The sequence below is a fragment of the Colletotrichum higginsianum genome, chromosome 2 (genome assembly GCF_001672515.1).
Source record: "Colletotrichum higginsianum IMI 349063 chromosome 2, whole genome shotgun sequence".
NCBI classification, from domain to species: Eukaryota; Fungi; Ascomycota; class Sordariomycetes; order Glomerellales; family Glomerellaceae; genus Colletotrichum; species Colletotrichum higginsianum.
The window spans coordinates 3553536-3572889 of NC_030955.1; the positions used below are offsets into that span (position 1 = coordinate 3553536).

The 19354-nt window shown below is 55.3% G+C and overlaps 5 protein-coding genes across 5 annotated transcripts; 4 read left to right on the forward strand and 1 right to left on the reverse strand.

The window, feature by feature from the left end:
- Positions 1–471: 471 nt before the first annotated feature.
- On the forward strand, positions 472–2293 carry CH63R_02780 (Asparaginyl-tRNA synthetase; the record flags this gene model as incomplete). The annotated part of the gene is made up of 2 exons (XM_018297755.1): positions 472–2096; positions 2167–2293. 2 exons carry the CDS (start codon positions 472–474, stop codon positions 2291–2293), a joined length of 1752 nt encoding a protein of 583 aa, XP_018162571.1.
- Positions 2294–9662: 7369 nt separating this feature from the next.
- CH63R_02781 (RNA recognition domain-containing protein) lies at positions 9663–12047 on the forward strand (the record flags this gene model as incomplete). The annotated part of the gene is made up of 1 exon (XM_018297756.1): positions 9663–12047. The coding sequence occupies one exon, from the start codon at positions 9663–9665 to the stop codon at positions 12045–12047; it is 2385 nt and encodes a 794-aa protein (XP_018162572.1).
- A 1000-nt stretch (positions 12048–13047) lies between these two features.
- CH63R_02782 (Duf1941 family protein) lies at positions 13048–15180 on the reverse strand (the record flags this gene model as incomplete). The annotated part of the gene is made up of 4 exons (XM_018297757.1): positions 13048–13112; positions 13154–14351; positions 14401–14707; positions 14759–15180. The coding sequence occupies 4 exons, from the start codon at positions 15178–15180 to the stop codon at positions 13048–13050; spliced, it is 1992 nt and encodes a 663-aa protein (XP_018162573.1).
- Positions 15181–15774: 594 nt separating this feature from the next.
- On the forward strand, positions 15775–16632 carry CH63R_02783 (Chloride channel protein; the record flags this gene model as incomplete). Its single annotated transcript, XM_018297758.1, has 1 exon — positions 15775–16632. One exon carries the CDS (start codon positions 15775–15777, stop codon positions 16630–16632), a length of 858 nt encoding a protein of 285 aa, XP_018162574.1.
- Positions 16633–17183: 551 nt separating this feature from the next.
- On the forward strand, positions 17184–18700 carry CH63R_02784 (Chloride channel protein; the record flags this gene model as incomplete). Its single annotated transcript, XM_018297759.1, has 2 exons — positions 17184–17339; positions 17390–18700. The coding sequence occupies 2 exons, from the start codon at positions 17184–17186 to the stop codon at positions 18698–18700; spliced, it is 1467 nt and encodes a 488-aa protein (XP_018162575.1).
- Between the last annotated feature and the right edge of the window lie 654 nt (positions 18701–19354).

Genomic DNA, 19354 nt, shown 5'->3' on the forward strand with positions numbered 1-19354 from the left:
CTGTATTGTCTAAAAAGAGGCATATCGTCCTCGAAACCAGATCGATTGAGGAAGCAATACATCTATCTCCTTTACTCCTCTTCCGCTGTAGGCCGTCTTGTTGTGTACACCCTCGTCCGGTTCTCTCAAGTCCCTCTTTCCTTCCAAGTGACTCATACAGCGCAGTCACCAATTCCACTTTCCATTCCGCTAAGAAGATACCCGAACTCAGGTCACCCTCCGCCCCTCCTGCACTTGCACTTGCACTTTCCACCCCTCCTAGGTACTTCCACCAACTCAATCCGAATAATTTACCCCGCCATCCGAACTGTCCCAAAAATTTCCCACTTGCACAGCATCACCGCCCCTGAGTCAACATACACCGTGTTCTCACGTTCGTGTCGGATTCTGCGAAAGGCACACACATAATCCCTCGCCGCACGAAAAGAAACACACACGCAACATACAACACACAACACACACCTAGCAGCCATGGCCGCCGTTCAGGAATTGGCCGAGCGCCTCAAGTCGGATGACAAGGTCTACGTCGACACCGACGCCGGCGCCGACGAGCCCTCGACCACGGGCACCGAGTCCTCCCCTTTTAAGTCGCTCGCTGCCGCATACATCGCCAACAACGAATCGGTCACCTCGCGCCAGTTCCTCACCCGCGCCTCCAAGACGGGCGACGACGAGGCCGCCCGCCTCGAGTGGAAGGAGCCCGCAAAGAGCGCCGTGAAGAAGGCCCAGTCCGCCCTCGACGCCCATCGCAAGAAGCTGGCCAAGCAGGCTCAGATCGAGGCCAAAGAGGAGGAGCAGAAGAAGGCCCGTCAGCAGGCCCTCGAGGCTGCGAAACTGATTGTCATCAAGGAGGATGAGTCTCTTCCCGAGCCGAAGCGCATCACCATTGGCGAGAAGAACGTCGTGCTCGGCGAAGGCGACAAGAAGGGCGACCGCGTTAAAATTGCCGGACGCATCCACAGACTGCGTGCCCAGAAGCAGGCTACGTTCATTACCCTGGTCGACGGCTACGGCCATCTCCAGTGTGTGCTCCAGGCCGGCGACCTGACAAAGACGTACGATGCCCTCACCTTCGCCCAGGGCACCTCCCTCTGGGTCTACGGCGAGCTGAAGAAGGTCCCCGAGGGCCAGACTGCCCCCGACAACCGCGAACTCCACGTCGACTACTACAAGGTCATTGGCACCTCGCCCACGGACGAGGACGCCATCACCAACAAGGTCTCACTGCTGCAGAACCAGTGGGACTCGCAGATGCTGGACAACCGCCACCTGGTCCTGCGCGGCGACAATGCCTCCGCCATCATGAAGATCCGCGCCGCTGTTGAGTGGGCTTTCACCAAGACCTACAAGGATCTCAAGATCACAAAGGTTTCCCCTCCGGCCTTGGTTCAGACCCAGGTCGAGGGCGGTGCCACGCTCTTCTCCGTCCCCTATTACGACGAGGCTGCCTACCTCACCCAGTCCTCCCAGCTGTACCTCGAGACCGTCCTGCCCAGTCTGGGTAGCGTTTACTGTATTGAGAAGTCCTTCCGTGCCGAGCGCAGCTTGACCCGTAGACATCTTTCCGAGTACACCCACGTCGAGGCCGAGCTCGACTTCATCGAGTTCCCCGACCTGCTCGAGCATCTCGAGGAGGTCATGTGTCGCGTCATCGACAACGTCCTGGCTGACGAGGAGATCGCCGCCTTCGTCAAGGAGCTGAACCCCGACTTCAAGAAGCCCGTTCGCCCCTTCATGCGCATGAAGTACACCGACGCCATCGACTGGCTCAACGCCCAAGACCCCCCAATCCTCAACGAGGACGGCGAGCCCCACAAGTTTGGCGACGACATCGCCGAGGCCGCTGAGCGCAAGATGACCGACGCCATCAACAAGCCCATTTTCCTCACCCATTTCCCCACCGAGATCAAGGCCTTCTACATGAAGAAGGACCCCAACGACGCGCGTGTGACCGAGAGCGTCGACTGCCTCATGCCCGGCGTCGGAGAAATCGTTGGTGGTTCTATGAGAATGGAGGGCTACGAGGAACTCATGGCCGCCTACGACAGAGAGGGAATTCCGTCCAAGGACTACTACTGGTATACCGACCAGAGAAAGTGCGTTTCCCTTCTCCTCGTCCTCCTCCCGGGGCTGCGTATGACAACTGCTGACGATGCATCTCTTCAGGTACGGCACCTCTCCCCACGGCGGCTACGGTCTCGGTCTCGAACGCTTCCTGGCTTGGTTGGCCAACCAGCACACCGTCCGCACAACGTGCCTGTACCCCCGTTACATGGGACGCTGCAAGCCTTGAAGAAGAGACGGTTGTCGTCGTCGTGGTGTAGCGGTTCCTGTTGCTGGTTGGAAGAGGACAAAAACGCCTGGCGTGCTTTGAAGGCGCTGCGGCGAGGCATGAGCGAGATCATTCAGGGTTTTCAGGGGCTTTGCAATGGTTTTGACAGCGATTTGCTGCAAGGGTATCGGAGACGGGTCAGGATCCTAGATAGGAGTTACGGAATTCAAATCACCTGTCGGAGTGCCGACTCCCGTGGGACAACGATCATCTCTTCTGGCCGGTCCGGGTGACAAAGAAACGGGAGGGCTGACGAGACTTCGATAGGCTCGGTTCCTACGCCGCTTCTCATGGTGTCGGTCGGGGTAGGCATCGACAAATCGCAAAGGCCGGTCGACGGCAGACAGTATCTTCCTAGAGAATGTGCTTGGTTTGAGTCCGTGGAAGGCAGGCGCCGACACGTCGACATGTCCAAGCCAAACGTGAGAGTCTGAACCAAAACGCAGAAGCATCGGCAAAAGCTTCGACGGCAGTCATGTCGTTGCTGGCCTCTCTCGTCGCTGGGCCCACGCGAACTCGGTGAACGGTGGGCGATGACGAGCACACAGCCAGTCCGTGGCAGGATCGTATCCTCGCGCGAAGCGGCATGACCTGATGCCACGCGGACCGGGACCCGGCTCCGAAGGACGGGCGTCGGTTAGGAACGCCGTCAATTGGGCTATTCAGCCATCCCGGGCGCAAGCGTGAGCGCGGAGACTGTCAGAGAAGCTGCAACTCCCGCTTGCTCGGCCGATCTCGCGTTTGAAGCGTCCACATAAGACCTTCTTCTAGAAGGTCCTTGTGCCCCCGCCCCCCAGCTCGGGCTACACTTGGCTGATGACGCTTTCCTGGCCAAGTCCGTGCAGTTGAAAGGTCGTGTTGCAAGCCGGTGATTGAAATCTGAATGTCTAACGAGAGCCAATGAGGTTCCGGGACAGCTCATGGCTTGTTGACTGTGATCATCTCATCGCAACGGTGACAGGCTTGTGTCCCGTGGACGAAGAATATTTGCCTTTCGGGGGTGTCTCAAGCACACTCGTCATCGAACCCGTCCAAGGGTTTGAGTCAACCCGAAGCAACGGCTCACCCGTCGTCGTACATGAGGACTCTTTTCATCCTTCCAAACCTCTCTCTCTTCTCTCTCTTGCACGTGCGCAAGGTGCGTAAGCCACCATTGCATCTGTTGGAAAACACAAAACATGGCGGGCGCATTGACATTCCTGCGGGGAGGGGGCCCAACAGTCGGCTACGACACTGGAGGTCCAAGACGACGAACCGAGCGGCGGGTACGTTTTGCTGCGTGCACATGATTCACGATGCTGCAGGCCGACATGGCTGGCACAGTCAATTGACCAGATGGCGGGGAAACCTGCCAGGTGCGCCCCTACAGTAGCAGAGATCGGGGCCGTCGGGGAGGGCGTTCAAGGTCGACAAGGGGGTTGTCGACAAGGCCCAACGTCCAAATACCCCAAGGAGACGACAGCGTAGACGGAACCATCTCTGAAGCTTAAACTTAACCCTCGCAGAACTGATGCTGCCGCAGCAGCTGATGGGTGCGAGGTGCAGAAGCAGTTGGCTCCCAGGATCTTGACTCAACGGCGCTTTCCGGCCCTTTACAGCCCCAACGGTGTGGCGTGTGTTGTTTGTATCTGAGAAAGAATGTAGATCAGGGGGTTTGCCCGGAAAAGGGAGGTACACAGTATGCCATGGCCTGTTGATGATTCGATAAGAGACTCAGTCAGATGAGGAATGGCTTGATGCAGGGCGGATCAAAGCGGTCTTGGTGTTACGGGTTGTGCACTGTACCAACATGGAGTGATTGAGGGACACTTACCTAGGTAGGTAGGGAGAGCATGGCCGTTGTGCTTGGGTTAGGCGCATGCGTTGGTGCTATCTATGCCGGCCGTATTGTCCGCTACTTCGCGGCTATGTAAGGCACGGAAACCAAACCAGGGGCTTCTCCTTTCTAGTACCTTGGTAGCTCGTTGTTCACCACATGAAGTGTGGGTTGTAACCCCGTGTTTGACAAGCCTTGAGAATGGTGCCGACGGCGCGTCCCGCATAGAGCAGTGTGGGCTTCTCGGGTCGGACTCGACAGATGTATTAGGTTTTGGGGTGAGGCAGGCCGAATGACAAACACACTACTGGGTAGTGGTGAGTTCGTATTGCGTCTTGAAAGGTCAAAGAGGCGATCGCGTGCGGTTCCGGTCAGCCAGGTGGTTCAGCACCCGGCCGTTCCTTGGCGACGCTTGGTGCCAAGGGTTTTCGCCGTCTGGATTGTGTGTCCAAACTTGGCTTTTCTTTTTGTTTCTGCCGTAACTTGTGGCGGGATCTCCAATTCGACGTGAGCTTCTATTGTTTTCCCAAAGCTCCCGTGACAGGTATTCTCGATGAGCCCCAGGCTCATTGCAACCGCGTTTCATCTGAATAGCTCGACATTTGTGGAGGCACCAGGGGTGAGGTTTTGACATCTTGGGGCACAGATGCAGCAGCCGCACTGCATGGAACAACACCGCCTCCCTGGGCGAGCCGTTTCCTGTGCCCCGTGACTTGCATCGTGCATCCAGTTGAGCCGGCGAGGACGACGTTGTTGGCATTGTGCAACCGCTCACCAGCCCATGTGTACAAGTGTACGGATAAAGTAGTAGGAGAGCGTCCGTAGCCTGTCCAGTCTGCACTCCGAAATGGACCGCGGGGTGGAATGACAAGTGCCGTACACCTTGTTACCTGTAGGGCATGGCCGGGACGACGATGTCTTTGACGACGTGGAGTCGAACTGTGATCTATGCTACCCTTGTGGGGAGCATAGAGCCGAGAGAGCGATGGGCAGTGCGAGAGTCCAAACGCGTAGTGGGCAAGATTGGGTTGTAGCTGATGCAATCTCAATATATTCATCAGCGCTTTCAAATTCGTTGCGGGACAAGAGGAGCTTGCAGCTGCTGCAGCGCCTAGGTTGCGAAAGGGGAAGTACCCGATGCGTCCAATATAGGGGATGAGTGAACGACGACGGGTTGGTCCGGGAGGTGCGGCGGCGGCGGCAGAGACGGCGCCTTGGATGCTGTGATGTCTAGATGCAGACAGCAGCACGTCGTGATGAGATGAGCAGCAGCCCTTGAGGGATGACACAGACAGACAGACCTGCCCGAGCCCTCTGAGGCTAGCGTTCTGCAACAAATGGCGGACAGAAGCGAGTAGAGGCTCGGGGGAAATGAACCTGTTCAGCGGCTGTCAGCGTTCGCTCCGTTGGGGTGGGGAACATGATGAACCAGCCTTTGGAGGATGGATCGGGGGAGCCATTCAGAAGGGGACACACTAAGCCAGAAAAAGGCGGTACCATCCCCTGGCTATGCCTGTCAGCCAGGTGGGAGGCAAGGGGGAAAGGTAGGGATGACTGGCTGGAAGGGGCTAGGTGGAGAGCAGGATGACCCAGGTCCAGGTGCTACCCGCATATATCGTAGAGGAGCCGACATAAGATGTACCACCAAAGTACCCTTGTATGTGGCGAGCCGTAAAGTACAAGTTCATGTGCCTCTGGTGCATCGCGGGCCAATGGGAGAGGGGGGCGAATTGGGACTGGGAGACATCTCGCAAAGGAAGCCCCCTGGTCGATTGAAATGCAATGTCCGCATTTTGGCTGTGCAGAAAGCACAACATCTCTCCATCCAGGTGGTTGAAAGTCTGAGGCGGCTTCTGTTCATGAGCCGGGACCTTGGGGATAGAGCACATCTGTAGGACCCAGAGTAGTTGAGCCCCTATGTACGCAGCAATTGCCAGCATGACAACCAACGGGGCTGAAGCAGACGGTTCCTCAGCCATGTAGACCATCGAACCAAGTAAATGGGAGATGGAGCGAGGTTCTGGTTCGACATTGTTGACGCTGTTGAGAATGGGGGATTTGGTTCCCAAAGGGAGCCAGAATCGAACGAGGGGGCTAAAAAAGGGGACCAGACAGGGGGACGTAGAGGCTGTTCAAATCTCTTCACGTGAACGGTCAGGACGAGAAAATCGAAGTATCGTATGGATGGAAATAATTGACTGGGCAAAGATTCGGCTTCTTCATCCACCGCTCCTAAACGAAGGACAATGTGACCGGGACCAACAATCCGAGATTGTGACTACTGTAGATAGTGCTCGGTCCAAAGTCTTGTGCAAGCAACTCATCTCGTTCAAAATTTTGACAATGTCACTCTGATCTAGCCGCACCGTACTGGGGAGGAGTATAAACGAGCGAGCAAATGAGAGAATGAGCACGTTTAGTTGCCCCCTCGTTCGCAACCAAGCCAGCCGGTAGAGCAGCAGATGGCGGCACGACGAACGCTAACACACCCCCATGACGGTCGATGTTGGAACGTGGTTGTGGCTGGCGAGAAATGACGGTTGGTTGGCCCTACCCGCCTCGCAACTGGCTAGACGACGATGATGGTGAGTCTCGAACAGGCTCGGGGGCTAGATAAGAACAAGTCAGGTACTCTACATGTCTCGTTGTAGGGCGCTGATCCAATCAAGTTGCAGACGGTTGGATCTGCCAGTTGTTGGTGCGTTGTCCTTTGCAGTTGCCTGCAGCCCTCTCGCCCTGAAGATCGGGGGTACCGCAGCGTCTTGAATATGAGCTGGCTTATGCACATTATGGACAGCGGTATGAAAGTACCTAGTAGGGACGGACATACCTTGCGAGGACTTTGATATATTTGTGCAGATGGCCTAGAAAGCCAGGAAGATGCTGCCGCACTCGGTACGTACCGGCATCCTCAGGCGTCAGACAAGTTGGCTTAGTCCCATTTCGTTCCGTCCGTCCCCTCCAGTGTAGCCCCATCCCCCGTTACATTGCCAATGTACAGCAAGCTCATCCTCGTCCCCCACTGTCAGTTGCAAAGGTACTTGGAGCTAAGATGACTCGTCTTATTGGCCTCCCCGTGTTTTGGCGCACCCCTTTCCCTCCTCTCAAGTCCCCCTCCCCTAAACTGCAACCGTGCAGAGTGCCCAGAAGGGGCCATCATGCCGTTGAAAGTATCTTCGACGTGTTACGGATACTTTTTAACGAAAAATACCCTTATGCGAGCCGAGAAAGGGGCGTTGGTTCTGGCATTTGTACGTTGACAAGACGAGGCGACCCAAAGATGACAACAAACAGACGGACGATCCTTGAACTACATGGAATCTGCAACCGCAGCTCAGGTCGGACCACACTCCCTAGGCAAATGTCATCATATCGTCAGGTCAAGAGAGAGAGAGAGAGAGAGAGAGAGAGAGAGAGAGAGAGAGAGAGAGAGAGAGAGAGAGACTCGGTGATCTGGGGCAAAGAGACGACACCCACCCACGCAGCCGGACGGTATCGAGTTCCCGTTATGGTGTACGGATAGGCTCAGGTTCTTGCTACTCAGGACCCAGCTGAGCCTCGGAAGATAAGCACATAATGAAGAACAACATGAACGGAGGCGAAGCAAAGTCAAGCTACAGGTCAACTGGTACGGATAACGCCGGACAGTCGGGAGCGAGCGAATGGAATTGAATGAATGGACCGGAGGGAGCAGTACACAAAGTAAAGAGATAGCTAGCTACCTACCTACGAATAGATGGATAGGTACATTTGGCAGTTTGGTCATGGTGCCATCCCAAAGCACAGACATAGCACATGAACATGTGCCCCCATCCATCCATCCATCCATCCATCCATCCATTTGCCTTTGCCCTTCCCCCCTTTCCTTTTCAATAATAGACTCAGCCAAGATGATGAGAGACAACGAAACTTTGGTTCATCTCCCTCTCTTCCTCTTCCCCTCTCTCTCTCTCTCTCTGTGTGTGTGTGTGTGTATGCTTGTGAGTGTCCGCAAACGTCAGTCTGATGGACAGTGAGTTGCTGTAACAGAAGGAAGAACCGATCAACTGTACGCCGTACAATCCGATGATACAATACAACACAGCTCCTCCGTGCCCAATGTCCATAATCCATCCGTCCTCCCTGCCTGCCTGCTGTGGACGGTGGGTGGACAGCCAGTGTGGGTGACGGTGGTGCCTGTGGGCTTTGGGGAGTGGGTTCTCCTGCTGCAATCCCTGGCCGGTCTCATTAAACTTAGCGCAGCCAATTCTACTTTTGACCCTTTTGGGCAATCTACCGCCTACACGAACCCCCCGTCCACTCTCCTGCCCTTCCCACTGTCCACCAGACGCCCTCTCTCTCCTTGGAGTACTTGCTCTTCTGTCCTGGCGTTGCTACCCTTACCTCACCTTTGGCTACCTTACTCCTCCTCACTCCGCTTTCCTGCCTTCGCTCACGTCTTTATTATTATTTTTTATCTTTTTTTCCCTCATCCTCCTCCTCTGTCTACCTACGCGTGTTCCTCTCACTCCCTCACCTTCTCACCCTCGCTTCCTAGAGCTTTCTTTCCTTCCTTCCTTCTTCCCTCCTTCTCTTACTGGCTCTACCCTGCTCCTATTCTTGTTACCTAACCTTGCTTCTCTCTCCCTCCTATTCCTCTTCTCCACATCCGACTTCTAACCCCTTCTCAACCGCACCTCTTCTTCTTCTTCTTCTTCTTCTTCTACTCCCTTTTCTCCTCTTCACCCACGCTACCTTCCCCCTCGTACCTACATCTTCTTCCTCCTCTCCGCCCGCCCTCATCCTTATTCTTCATCTTCTATTCTTTACCCTTGCAGTCAATCCGCTTGTCGCTGCTGCCGACTACACCTGGCCTATGCGATCGTTACCGTCGTTGCCGTATTGACCCGTACTTCAAATTGGCTTGCACATTCGTTGCCTGTATATCCTTCGTCTATAATTCTTTGACCATCTTCTGGTCTACCTGCAAGGAGTGATCCGTCTCACCGCCGATCTCAATACCGAAACGATCCGAACCCTCGACGCTCGCTCGCCGAACGGTAGCTCAATATCAACTTCGACAACATACTGCAACAACTGGCTGCTTTTGTTGTTCGCGCTACACAGATCCCGACAACACGGTCACCTTGCGCTGTTGCTGTCAAGAGATTTGTTGGGTTATTTTTTTTTTTGGACAGCAATTGCCCCTTCGACTATCTAATTCACATTGCTCAACATTGGCTGAAGGCCCCTTCGCCACCAGTTTCTTTGGGCTCAGCGATCACTGGCTTCATCTTCAAAGCTGTCAAAAATCGGTCTTGCTCCGCTCGTGTCTTAGACTTTGGCACCGTCCCTTGGTCAGATTTGAGACCCATCCAATAACACGTTGAACCTACGGTGCTCATAGAGTCCCGTGGCATTCCAACGCGCCCATCTCCGATTCTCCGTGCCTGCTCGGGGCACGTCTAATCCTTCAAAACGGCGGTTCTATCTCAAGTCGGTCGGGACAACCTTGTCCCTCCGCATCTACTCGGGATGCAGGAAATCCAAGGTCCCGTCGGCCAGGGCGGCTCCAGTGCTCCCGGAAACCGTTTCGGTCATGCTTCCAAGCCCTCGAACAGCGAAACTGGCTTCTCTCACGGAGCCTTCACTTCCAATATCTCTGGTTTTGCCGACAGGCACCCTCGCCGCGGAAACATCCCAACCATCAACACTCAGCCCCTGAACCAGCACCAGCTCCAGCTCCAGCAGGCTCCTCCTTCCGCCGCCGACATGGCCACCCCTGGCACCGCCTTCGACATGCAGTTCACTCCTCTACTCCCCTCCCAGCTGCTTCTCGGGAGCCCCTTCCAGCCTGGAACCCCCGCTGCCTTTGCTAGCCCCCAGTTCCAGAACCTCCAGAGCTTCCAGCAGGCCCAGCAGCAGAGCCAGCAGCAGCAGCACCACCAGAACGGCATGCAGAGCCCTATCCAGCAGAACATGTCTCCCCAGCAATACCAGGCAATGGTCTCTCCATCGACCTATGGCGCTCCCCAGTTCTTCCAGCCCCAGTCCCCCACCGGCGGCAGCTTTAACAACATGCAGATCCCCATGCAGCCCAGCTCGCCCGCATCCATGGGCCCGGGAATGGTAACTGGCACCAGCCGCACCGTCTACCTCGGTAACATCCCTCCTGACACGTCGGCCGAGGAGATCTTGGGCCACGTTCGCAGCGGACAAATCGAGTCGGTTCGTCTTCTTCCCGACAAGAACTGCGCTTTCATCTCGTTCCTCGACGCCAGCTCGGCTACCCACTTCCACTCTGATGCCATCTTGAAAAAGCTCTGCATCAAGGGCCAGGATATCAAGGTCGGTTGGGGCAAGCCTAGCCAGGTTCCCACCTCGGTGGCGTTGGCAGTCCAGCAGTCCGGTGCTTCTCGCAACGTGTACTTGGGCAACCTGTCGGAGGACATTACTGAGGAGGAGCTCCGCGAGGACCTTGGAAAGTTCGGTGCCATTGACACGGTCAAGATTGTCCGCGAGAAGAGCATTGCCTTCATTCACTTCCTGTCCATCGCCAATGCGATCAAGGCAGTTTCCCAACTTCCTCAGGAACCCAAGTGGCAGGCCCCCCGTCGTGTTTACTATGGCAAGGATCGATGCGCCTACGTTTCGAAGACGCAACAGCAGAACGCCGCTCAATACCTTGGTATTGCGCCTGGCTACGCGCACATGCTCACTGGTGCAGACCGTGATGTCATCTCCAACGCTCTGGCTCAGCAGTCCGTTGCCGCGGCCGCCGTTGCGACCACCGCTGGTGGCATCAACAACCTCGGAAACCGTACTATCTACCTGGGAAATATTCACCCAGAGACGACGATTGAGGAGATTTGCAACGTCGTACGTGGTGGTCTTCTTCACCATATCCGTTACATCCCTGACAAGCATATCTGCTTCGTCACCTTCATTGACCCCACGGCCGCCGCGTCCTTTTATGCCCTGAGCAACTTGCAAGGCTTGATGATCCATAACCGCAGACTGAAGATTGGCTGGGGCAAGCACTCTGGTGCTCTCCCGCCTGCCATCGCCCTTGCTGTCAGCGGAGGAGCTTCTCGCAATGTCTACATCGGCAACTTGGATGAGACGTGGACTGAAGAGCGGCTGAGACAGGACTTCTCCGAGTACGGCGAAATCGAGCTGGTCAACACCTTGAGGGAGAAGAGCTGCGCGTTCGTCAACTTCACCAACATTGCCAACGCCATCAAGGCTATCGAGGCTGTGCGAAGCAAAGACGAGTACAAGAAGTTCAAGGTCAACTTTGGCAAGGACCGCTGTGGAAACGCGCCCCGTCAGCTTCAGCAGCAGGCACAATCTCCCCGCACCGATGGTGTTTCGTCGCCGCCCCCCAACGGCTCGCAGAATTCGGGCTCACCCACCAACGGCAACACGCCCCAGCAGTCGGCGACGATGTTCAACTCGAACAACCACCCCTTGACGATGTACTTGAACCACGTCTCCCAGCAGGCTCAGCATCAGCAGCACCATCAGCACCAGCAGCTTGCTGTTCAGCAACAGGCCTTGTTCGGCACTGCGCAGTCGTCGCCTAGCGAGCTGTCCATCGACATGCAGTCGCAGGGACCTATCTCGGGCCATCAGCAATCGGCCAGCATCTCGAACGGGTACCCCCAAAGCGCGTCCGGCCCCGGTCCCACCACCATTGGCGGTCTCCTGGCTCCTGGCAACGGCCGTGGCCAGCACAACCGCGCAGTCAGCCTGCCTGCCCTGAACCCTGGTTTTGACAACGGCGGTGCTCCCTCGGGCCACGAGGGAGAGCGCCGCGGTCACCAGTACCAGGCGAGCTTCGGCGGTATGGGTGCTGGCTACGGCCTGGCCATTCAGGGTGGTTTGAACCAGTGGGTCGAGGAAGAGGTTGCCAACTGAGGCAGCGGACAGTTTGCTCCCCCCGGCATATGATGCAAAAGGAACATAGGGGAAAGATTGGTTAATCGTTGTAATTGCATCTTACGTCTTTACACTTCTTCCTTTTGATTCTTGCTTCTACTTTCATCTTTTTTTGTTCTTGTCATCTATAATTTTATCGCCGGTTTGGCAACGTGGTCTTGGGCTGTTTTCCCGACCCTAGATCACGGGCGAGGAAACCACCACACAAAATCTGGCACACCCCTTTTCGTGCATATGATTGTGGTCGAACATAGCAGCAGATACCAGAGCATGGTCGGCCTGGAACACGGCACTCACGATCTGTCGCCAACGTCGAATGGAAATGAGGGGTGTAGGCACAGGCACAGGCCAAGGGATGGGGGGCGGGAGAACGGAAGTAGCAGAAGGGAGGCGGTGATGTCTTTACGGAGCAGCATCGTCCGCATGTATGTCCATTAGAGCGCAGTTCAGGAAAAGCATCGGTTTCCCTGGACAAAAATGCAAGCGAATCTTAGTTTGCATCAACCAGTCGCACTCTCCATGTGAAGACGTTTGAGACGCCTAAGTTTGGCGCAGTTGAACGGATCGAATCGCGGTATTGATTCCTTTGGTTCTAGAGCTGGAGTCAAAGTACGTCGCTAATCTTTACCAGCACACGCCCACAAGTCGGATGACGGGGATGCGAGGCACGATATGATGATATCCTGCTGTTTGACTCCTCGCCACTATTGGCAGCAGTGTGATACTCTACATGTTTCCCGCAGCACGATGCTCCTATCCCAAGTTGGTATCTTCACATGCTCCTCACGTGTTGTGATGCCGCATGCCTATCTACAAACGCTACTTCCAAAGCTTCTCATGTTTACGGTCATGGTGATTTCTGTGATTGGCCGTCATCTTTCGTGTCCCATTAGCCCTCTCTTTGGATGTCCAGGAGGCTTCGAGCCCGGAACCGACTGGCAACGACACGATGATGTGGTAGTTCGATGCCCAGTTTAAATCAGAGCGCCATGGCACCGTCACACAGCCATTGTTGCACCAAAGTAGGTGCCGTAGCAGATGACACTTGTGTGGTTTTGGTATGTTTGTCAGCTAGCGGAATCTACCTAGGGTCTGCAATACATCGACCAGGGACTCTCTCAAGGGATGGTCATCGCCCACATGCTCCTCCAGCCGCGCAGCTATGCCCAGGATGGCGCTGGTGGAGTGAACGTACCGCCTCTTCATACCCTCGGTCGCCCCGACAAGCAGGGCAGTCGAGAGCTGCAGGACCGCAACCTGCGCCTCCTGGACGAGGAGTGGTTGCTCGGCCTCAGGCGCCTCCCAAGCGGCCACGGCGGTGACAAGGGCCATCCACTCCTCCCTTGAGCCCGTGACCTCGCTCTCGACAATGGGTAGCAAAATACGGACAATCTGGACGGCGCGCGCGGCCTCGTTCTCGTCACTGGCCGTCGATGTGTGCTGGTGGATACCCAGGAGGTCCTTGGTCAGAGCCTCCCAGCCGTTGTGCGTGGAAAACTCTTCCAGGCCTGCCTTTTCAGTAAGGATGCCCTCCAGACCAACTAGGACCGGGGAGCGGAAGTCGAGTCCTGCGGGTGAGCTTGCGTTGTAAAGATCGATAAACATATCTGTCAAGCCCGCTGCTTCCTTCCTCAGGAGCTCGTTGTCATCTTCGCGAAGCCAGAGCGCCAGACTTCTGACGGCTGCGAGTATGAGAGGGTCTTCGTGGATGGTGTCCTTCTTCGACTCCCAGGAGATGGTGAGTCTTTTGCCCATGGAAGTGTCTGTCTCCTTTGTACGCGAATCCGGGTGCAGTCCGAAAGTTCCTGCCACGGACGCGTCCCATCTGTCTCGTAGGAACTCGATGGCGAGTGACATGGCTTCCGAAATGGTCCGACGGATCTTGAGCAGGAACTCAGGAGGCATGATCAGATTTGAAGATGATGACATCTCATCGTCGAGACTCCTCACGAGATATCCAATGAAATGAGTAGTGACATCAAACGCTGACCCCAACCGCTGTGCAATGGCTGGATAAATGGAATCATTGAGGAGCTCAAGAAGTCGTGGCAGAGTGGCTCTTGTATCGGTGAGGAGGAGGGTGATGAAAAGGTAAGAAAACGGCTTATCTTCTTTCACATCACTGGTGAAAAGAAGCTTCGAGGCTTCGGTAGGATACACCTCAAGCAAAGATGCAGCGGCGATGGTGTAGGCGTTCCTGGCTTCTGGCGTAGGCCTGCTGGCGAGAAGCTTTTTGATGAAGTCTACGACTGATTTGATCCACTTCGGACTTGCAGGGAGGGCCTATTCGATTGTAAGTCAGCTGTATGTATCGTCTCGAGGGAACAACTACCTTGGGGTCTGAATTCCGAAGAAATTTTCCGAGGAACTCAAGGAAAGTGACGCCGTCGGTGCCGTGGAAGGCTGAAACAAGTGCCTGGATTGTCCCATCTATTTTCGTCTTCAAACCCGTTCTGTCCTCTGCCAGGTCCATACAATTGATCCAAGCAAAGGCGAAAATTTCGAGGGACAACGGGTTGTTTGGCGTTATCTCAACCAAGGGACTGACATCGTCAACCTCGGAGAAGGCCTTGGCGCCCTCTGGAAAGGTGACGAGGGTGTGGATCGTTTGTGTGATAAGTTTGGAAGTCTCTTCTGAGCTTCTCAAGGGTCAGCACATCACGCTGTGTAAGTAGTTTTTGCTGACGTACCTCTGCAGCAAGCTGGAGACCAGAAGAGGCAGTCTCCCGACGAGTCTCTTGTCTCTCCTTGATTGATCGGGCAGAAGTAAAGTGAAGGTATGAATCACTGACACGGCGAGGTCCATCATGTTCTTCGCGTCCTTTTGGGTTGCCTGGGCCGAGATTCCTGTCCTCACCAGCCGATCCAGGAACTTGGGGGAGATGGACTCCCAGAGGCCCAAGACGGTCTCGGAGTCATTACGCAGTTCTTCCGAGTTGTCGAGTAGACTTTTCAGAAGTGCTAATCCAACGAACCTCGAGGTATCATCCTTGGCCTCCAACATACTCTGTATCTGATCGAGTGATGCGGTTTGCTGTGTTGCCTGGGCCGGGTCAGGAGCTTGGGATGGCGTTGGAGGGCCGGCCGACCCCGATGATACTCCTTCGGCCATAGTCTGGGATACTTCGATGTTTTCTCAGCTGTGCGAAAGCTATGTTGGCCCAACAAACATGTGAGGCAGATGAAACAGTGTGTGTAAGTCGAGCTTCAGGCGTTGTCGAAGTGGGAAAACTGCACTCAAAGGCCCGCAACGTCCTTATACACACCCCTTGCAAGATTGGCCTTATAATACCGTTGGTTGTCGTTTGTATTAGAAGAGACACACGGATTAGAGGTGGTCAAATCAAGAACGCAAGGGATGTAGTGAGTATGAGAAGCCAAGACCGGATTGAAATGACGCTGTCGTGAAAAATTGCCCCGCGTAGAAGATGCTGGAGACCCAGATCGTGGCAGGAGGACCCCACTATCAGATGCGCTCAAGAACCCTGTAAGCGCTACTCGCTCGGCGTCGCATCAGCCCCCCAAGCCGGGCCGCAAAGAGGTCCGAGCTCGCGACCGAAGTCAGCCACGCGCGGCTCTTCACCGAACAGGCATCCGGGCTCTGGATGCGGGCTACTACCGTTCCCGTCTCTGTCAGGAGAACGACAACGACAACAGGATGGCCATTATCTGAAGACGCAGGAGTCAAGGTCGTCAGATTCGCATTATGGCCGGTACTCTACACAATGATTCGTCTGCCTCATCCTCATCGCGTCCGCTGAACAATGGCAGCAGCAGCAGCGCCAACAGCGACCCCGCCGACAGAGACGAGCTGGACTTCTGGAGCGAAGACGAAGACGTCGCTGATGTCCTGACCGAAGATCCCATCCGCGAAGACCTCGAGGAACCCTTATCATTCAAGCGCAAACAGAAGCAGACCGTTCTCTCAGCACCGGGACGCTTCTTGTCTGCCTTCACCGGCTCGCGATCGGGCACGGCCACCCCCAATTCCTCGCCGCGAGTCCGAACGCCGACCCAAGACCCCAATCGATCACCTCGGAGAGCAGACGCACATGGCAATACGAACCAAAGCGTCAAAGATGGCGCGCCGTTGGACTGGTACGTCGAGGGACCAGGCAGGAGAGTGGGATATGAGGATCTGACGGCTATCGATTGGATCTTCGAATACACAAAGGAGCGCCAGCGTCTGCGCGTCCTGCACTCGAGCGCGCATGGCCTGCTTGGGCTGTTCAAGCAGCTGCTGGATTCCAGCGAAGTCTGGGTCATTTTGATTCTGACAGGCATGGCCACTGGAGCCGTGGCCGCTGGCATCGATATCACGACCGACTGGCTTGGCGACCTGAAGACGGGCTACTGCTCGAGCGGGCCAGAAGGCGGCGCGTTCTATCTGAACAAGAACTTCTGCTGTTGGGGTTACGACGAAATATCCAAGTGCGCCGGCTGGACGCCTTGGGCCAAGTTGTTGGGAATTTCTTCGACCGGTGGTAAATGGTTTATAGAGTACTTCTTCTTCCTCATTCTCTCGGTAAGGATAGCGCCACCACTGCTCACCGCCGTAATCTGACTCTTTTAAAGGTCATTTTGGCATCGGCGGCGGCCATACTGGTCAAGGAGTACGGGATGTATGCCAAGCATTCTGGCATACCCGAGATTAAGACGGTGTTGGGCGGCTTTATCATTCGCAGGTTTCTCGGCAGCTGGACTTTAATCACAAAGTCACTGGGTTTGGTATGGTGTGCCACAGCTCCAGCTGCTTCGGTGTGTCGACTAACCGTATCAGTGTCTTGCCGTTGGATCCGGCATGTGGTTGGGCAAAGAGGGGCCTCTAGTTCACGTTGCCTGCTGTTGTGCCAATCTGTTCATCAAGCTCTTCAAGAACGTCAACGAGAACGAGGGTGAGTGGGCAGCCTATGGAATTATACACACGCCGCTAATACATTAATAGCTCGTAAGAGAGAAGTATTGTCTGCGGCAGCTGCCTCGGGCATTTCTGTTGCCTTTGGGTCCCCGATCGGAGGTGTCTTGTTTAGTCTCGAAGTTTGTGATGTCGGCTTCCCTCCGTATCTTGAACTAATCGATTTCTAGCAACTCTCCTACTACTTCCCTGATAAAACCATGTGGCAAAGCTTTGTCTGCGCCATGACTGCAGCTGTGGTCCTCCAGGCATTCGACCCTTTCCGAACGGGTCAGCTCGTCATGTATCAGGTCAAGTTCAGCACGAGCTGGCACGGCTTCGAGCTAATCCCCTTCGTTCTACTCGGCATCCTGGGTGTAAGCCTCCTCCTTTAACCCACCCTCGAGCTGTGTTAATGACGTCACAGGGAATTTACGGCGGTCTCTTCATCAAGGCCAATATGGCGGTGGCTCGATGGAAGAAGAACACGTCGTGGCTGCCAGGACCCATCACCCAGGTCGCCGCGATCGCCCTTCTGACGGCGCTCATCAACTACCCAAACCATTACATGAAGTTTCAAACTTCGGAGCTTGTATCGAATTTGTTCGTCGAGTGCTCCAAGTACGTTGACGACCAGATCGGCCTCTGTAAGACGGGGGCTGCATCAACACCGACCATTGTGCTCCTGATTTTCGGCGCTATTCTTGGGTTTTTTCTGGCTACCGTCACCTTTGGCCTCCAACTGCCTGCTGGTATCATACTGCCCTCGATGGCCATCGGTGCCCTCACAGGCCGGGCGGTAGGCATTATCATGGAGATTTGGGTGACGAACCACCCCGCCTTCTTCCCCTTTGCCTCATGCGAACCAGACGTCCCGTGTGTGACCCCCGGGACGTATGCCATCATTGGTGCAGCAGCCACTCTCGCCGGAGTCACTCGCATGACCGTTTCCATCGTGGTCATCATGTTTGAGCTAACAGGAGCTTTGACGTATGTTCTCCCTATCATGATTGCTGTCATGATTTCGAAATGGGTAGGGGATGCGTTCTCTCGGAAGGGCATTTACGAAGCCTGGATTCACTTTAACGAGTACCCGTTCCTAGACAACAGCGAGGAGGTGGTCATACCAGACATTCCCGCTTCCCAGATCATGACTCGCATCGAGGATCTGGTCGTGATTACAGCGACGGGTCACACCATTGGCAGTCTCAAGAATATTCTCGACACACACCCTTACCGGGGCTTTCCAGTCATCTCAGACCCCCGCGAAGCTCTGCTGCTGGGGTACATCTCACGAGCGGAGCTTACCTACAACTTGCAAATGTGCTCTCAGCCGCCACGGTCCCTTCCGCCGGAGACTGAAGCTTTCTTCTCCCATCAACCTCTCGCGGACCCCCGCACTACGCTCGATCTCCGGCCGTGGATGGACCAGACGCCCATCACTATGACGTCCCGTTCGACCCTGCACTTGACTGTAAGCTACTTCCAGAAGCTTGGCCTGCGCTACGTCCTCTTCAGCCACCGCGGTGCCCTGCAGGGTCTCTTGACGAAGAAAGACGTTTGGTACGTTCTCAATGGCGCGGAGGAGACGCGTCGGACCAGCGGGTTGCCGAGAGACATGGGTGTCGAGACCGGCCTCACGAGAGAGGACGGCGCCGGCGAGCAGAGGGGTCTGCTGAGAGATGACGGGCAAGAGGATGGTATCAGTCCGGCAGACGAACGGGAAACGATGTTGTAAGCTAGAAAACGATCACAGGACCAGTATGCAATTTTTTACTCAGCCATAAATGGAATCTTTTACGACCGACTAATTATCCCCCCTTTATCCGGGAATACTGCAACCCTCCGACTGGGATATCAGAAAAGACTGTCTGCATGTTTGCTTTGTTGTTGGACCTATAAGTGATTGGGTGTGTGTGTGCTGAGTGGTCCGTAACGTCGACCGCGGCTGTTTGTAGAAAGCAGAATCTCGACCCTCCCTGGATCAACATCATCGCAACCATGGTGTAGGCAATGCCACCGTCACGTCAACGGTGGCAAATCTGTGGGTCGCGAGCATTCACAACAAGACGGCACGAACTCTGGGCCCGGTCAGCGTCGAACTTATATCTACAGACATCACGACGCCCTCCTTCGAGAGATTACCGAGCGATGTTCCGGTGGAGGTGTTCTCTTGTCTCGCCGACCTTGACTGGATCCGTTTGACATCGGCCCGTCATCCTGGACCGAAGCACAATGGGTAATGACACCGTTCTGAACTTTGCAGATCGCCCTCGATGCCAACCTAAAAGAGCGCCGGCACCGCAAAGGCTGCAGAGTGAAGAGAAAACGCTTTCGGATGTCCGTCCACGTTCCCGGGGGCATAAGTGCTGGACGCGCTTCTTTGAGGCCG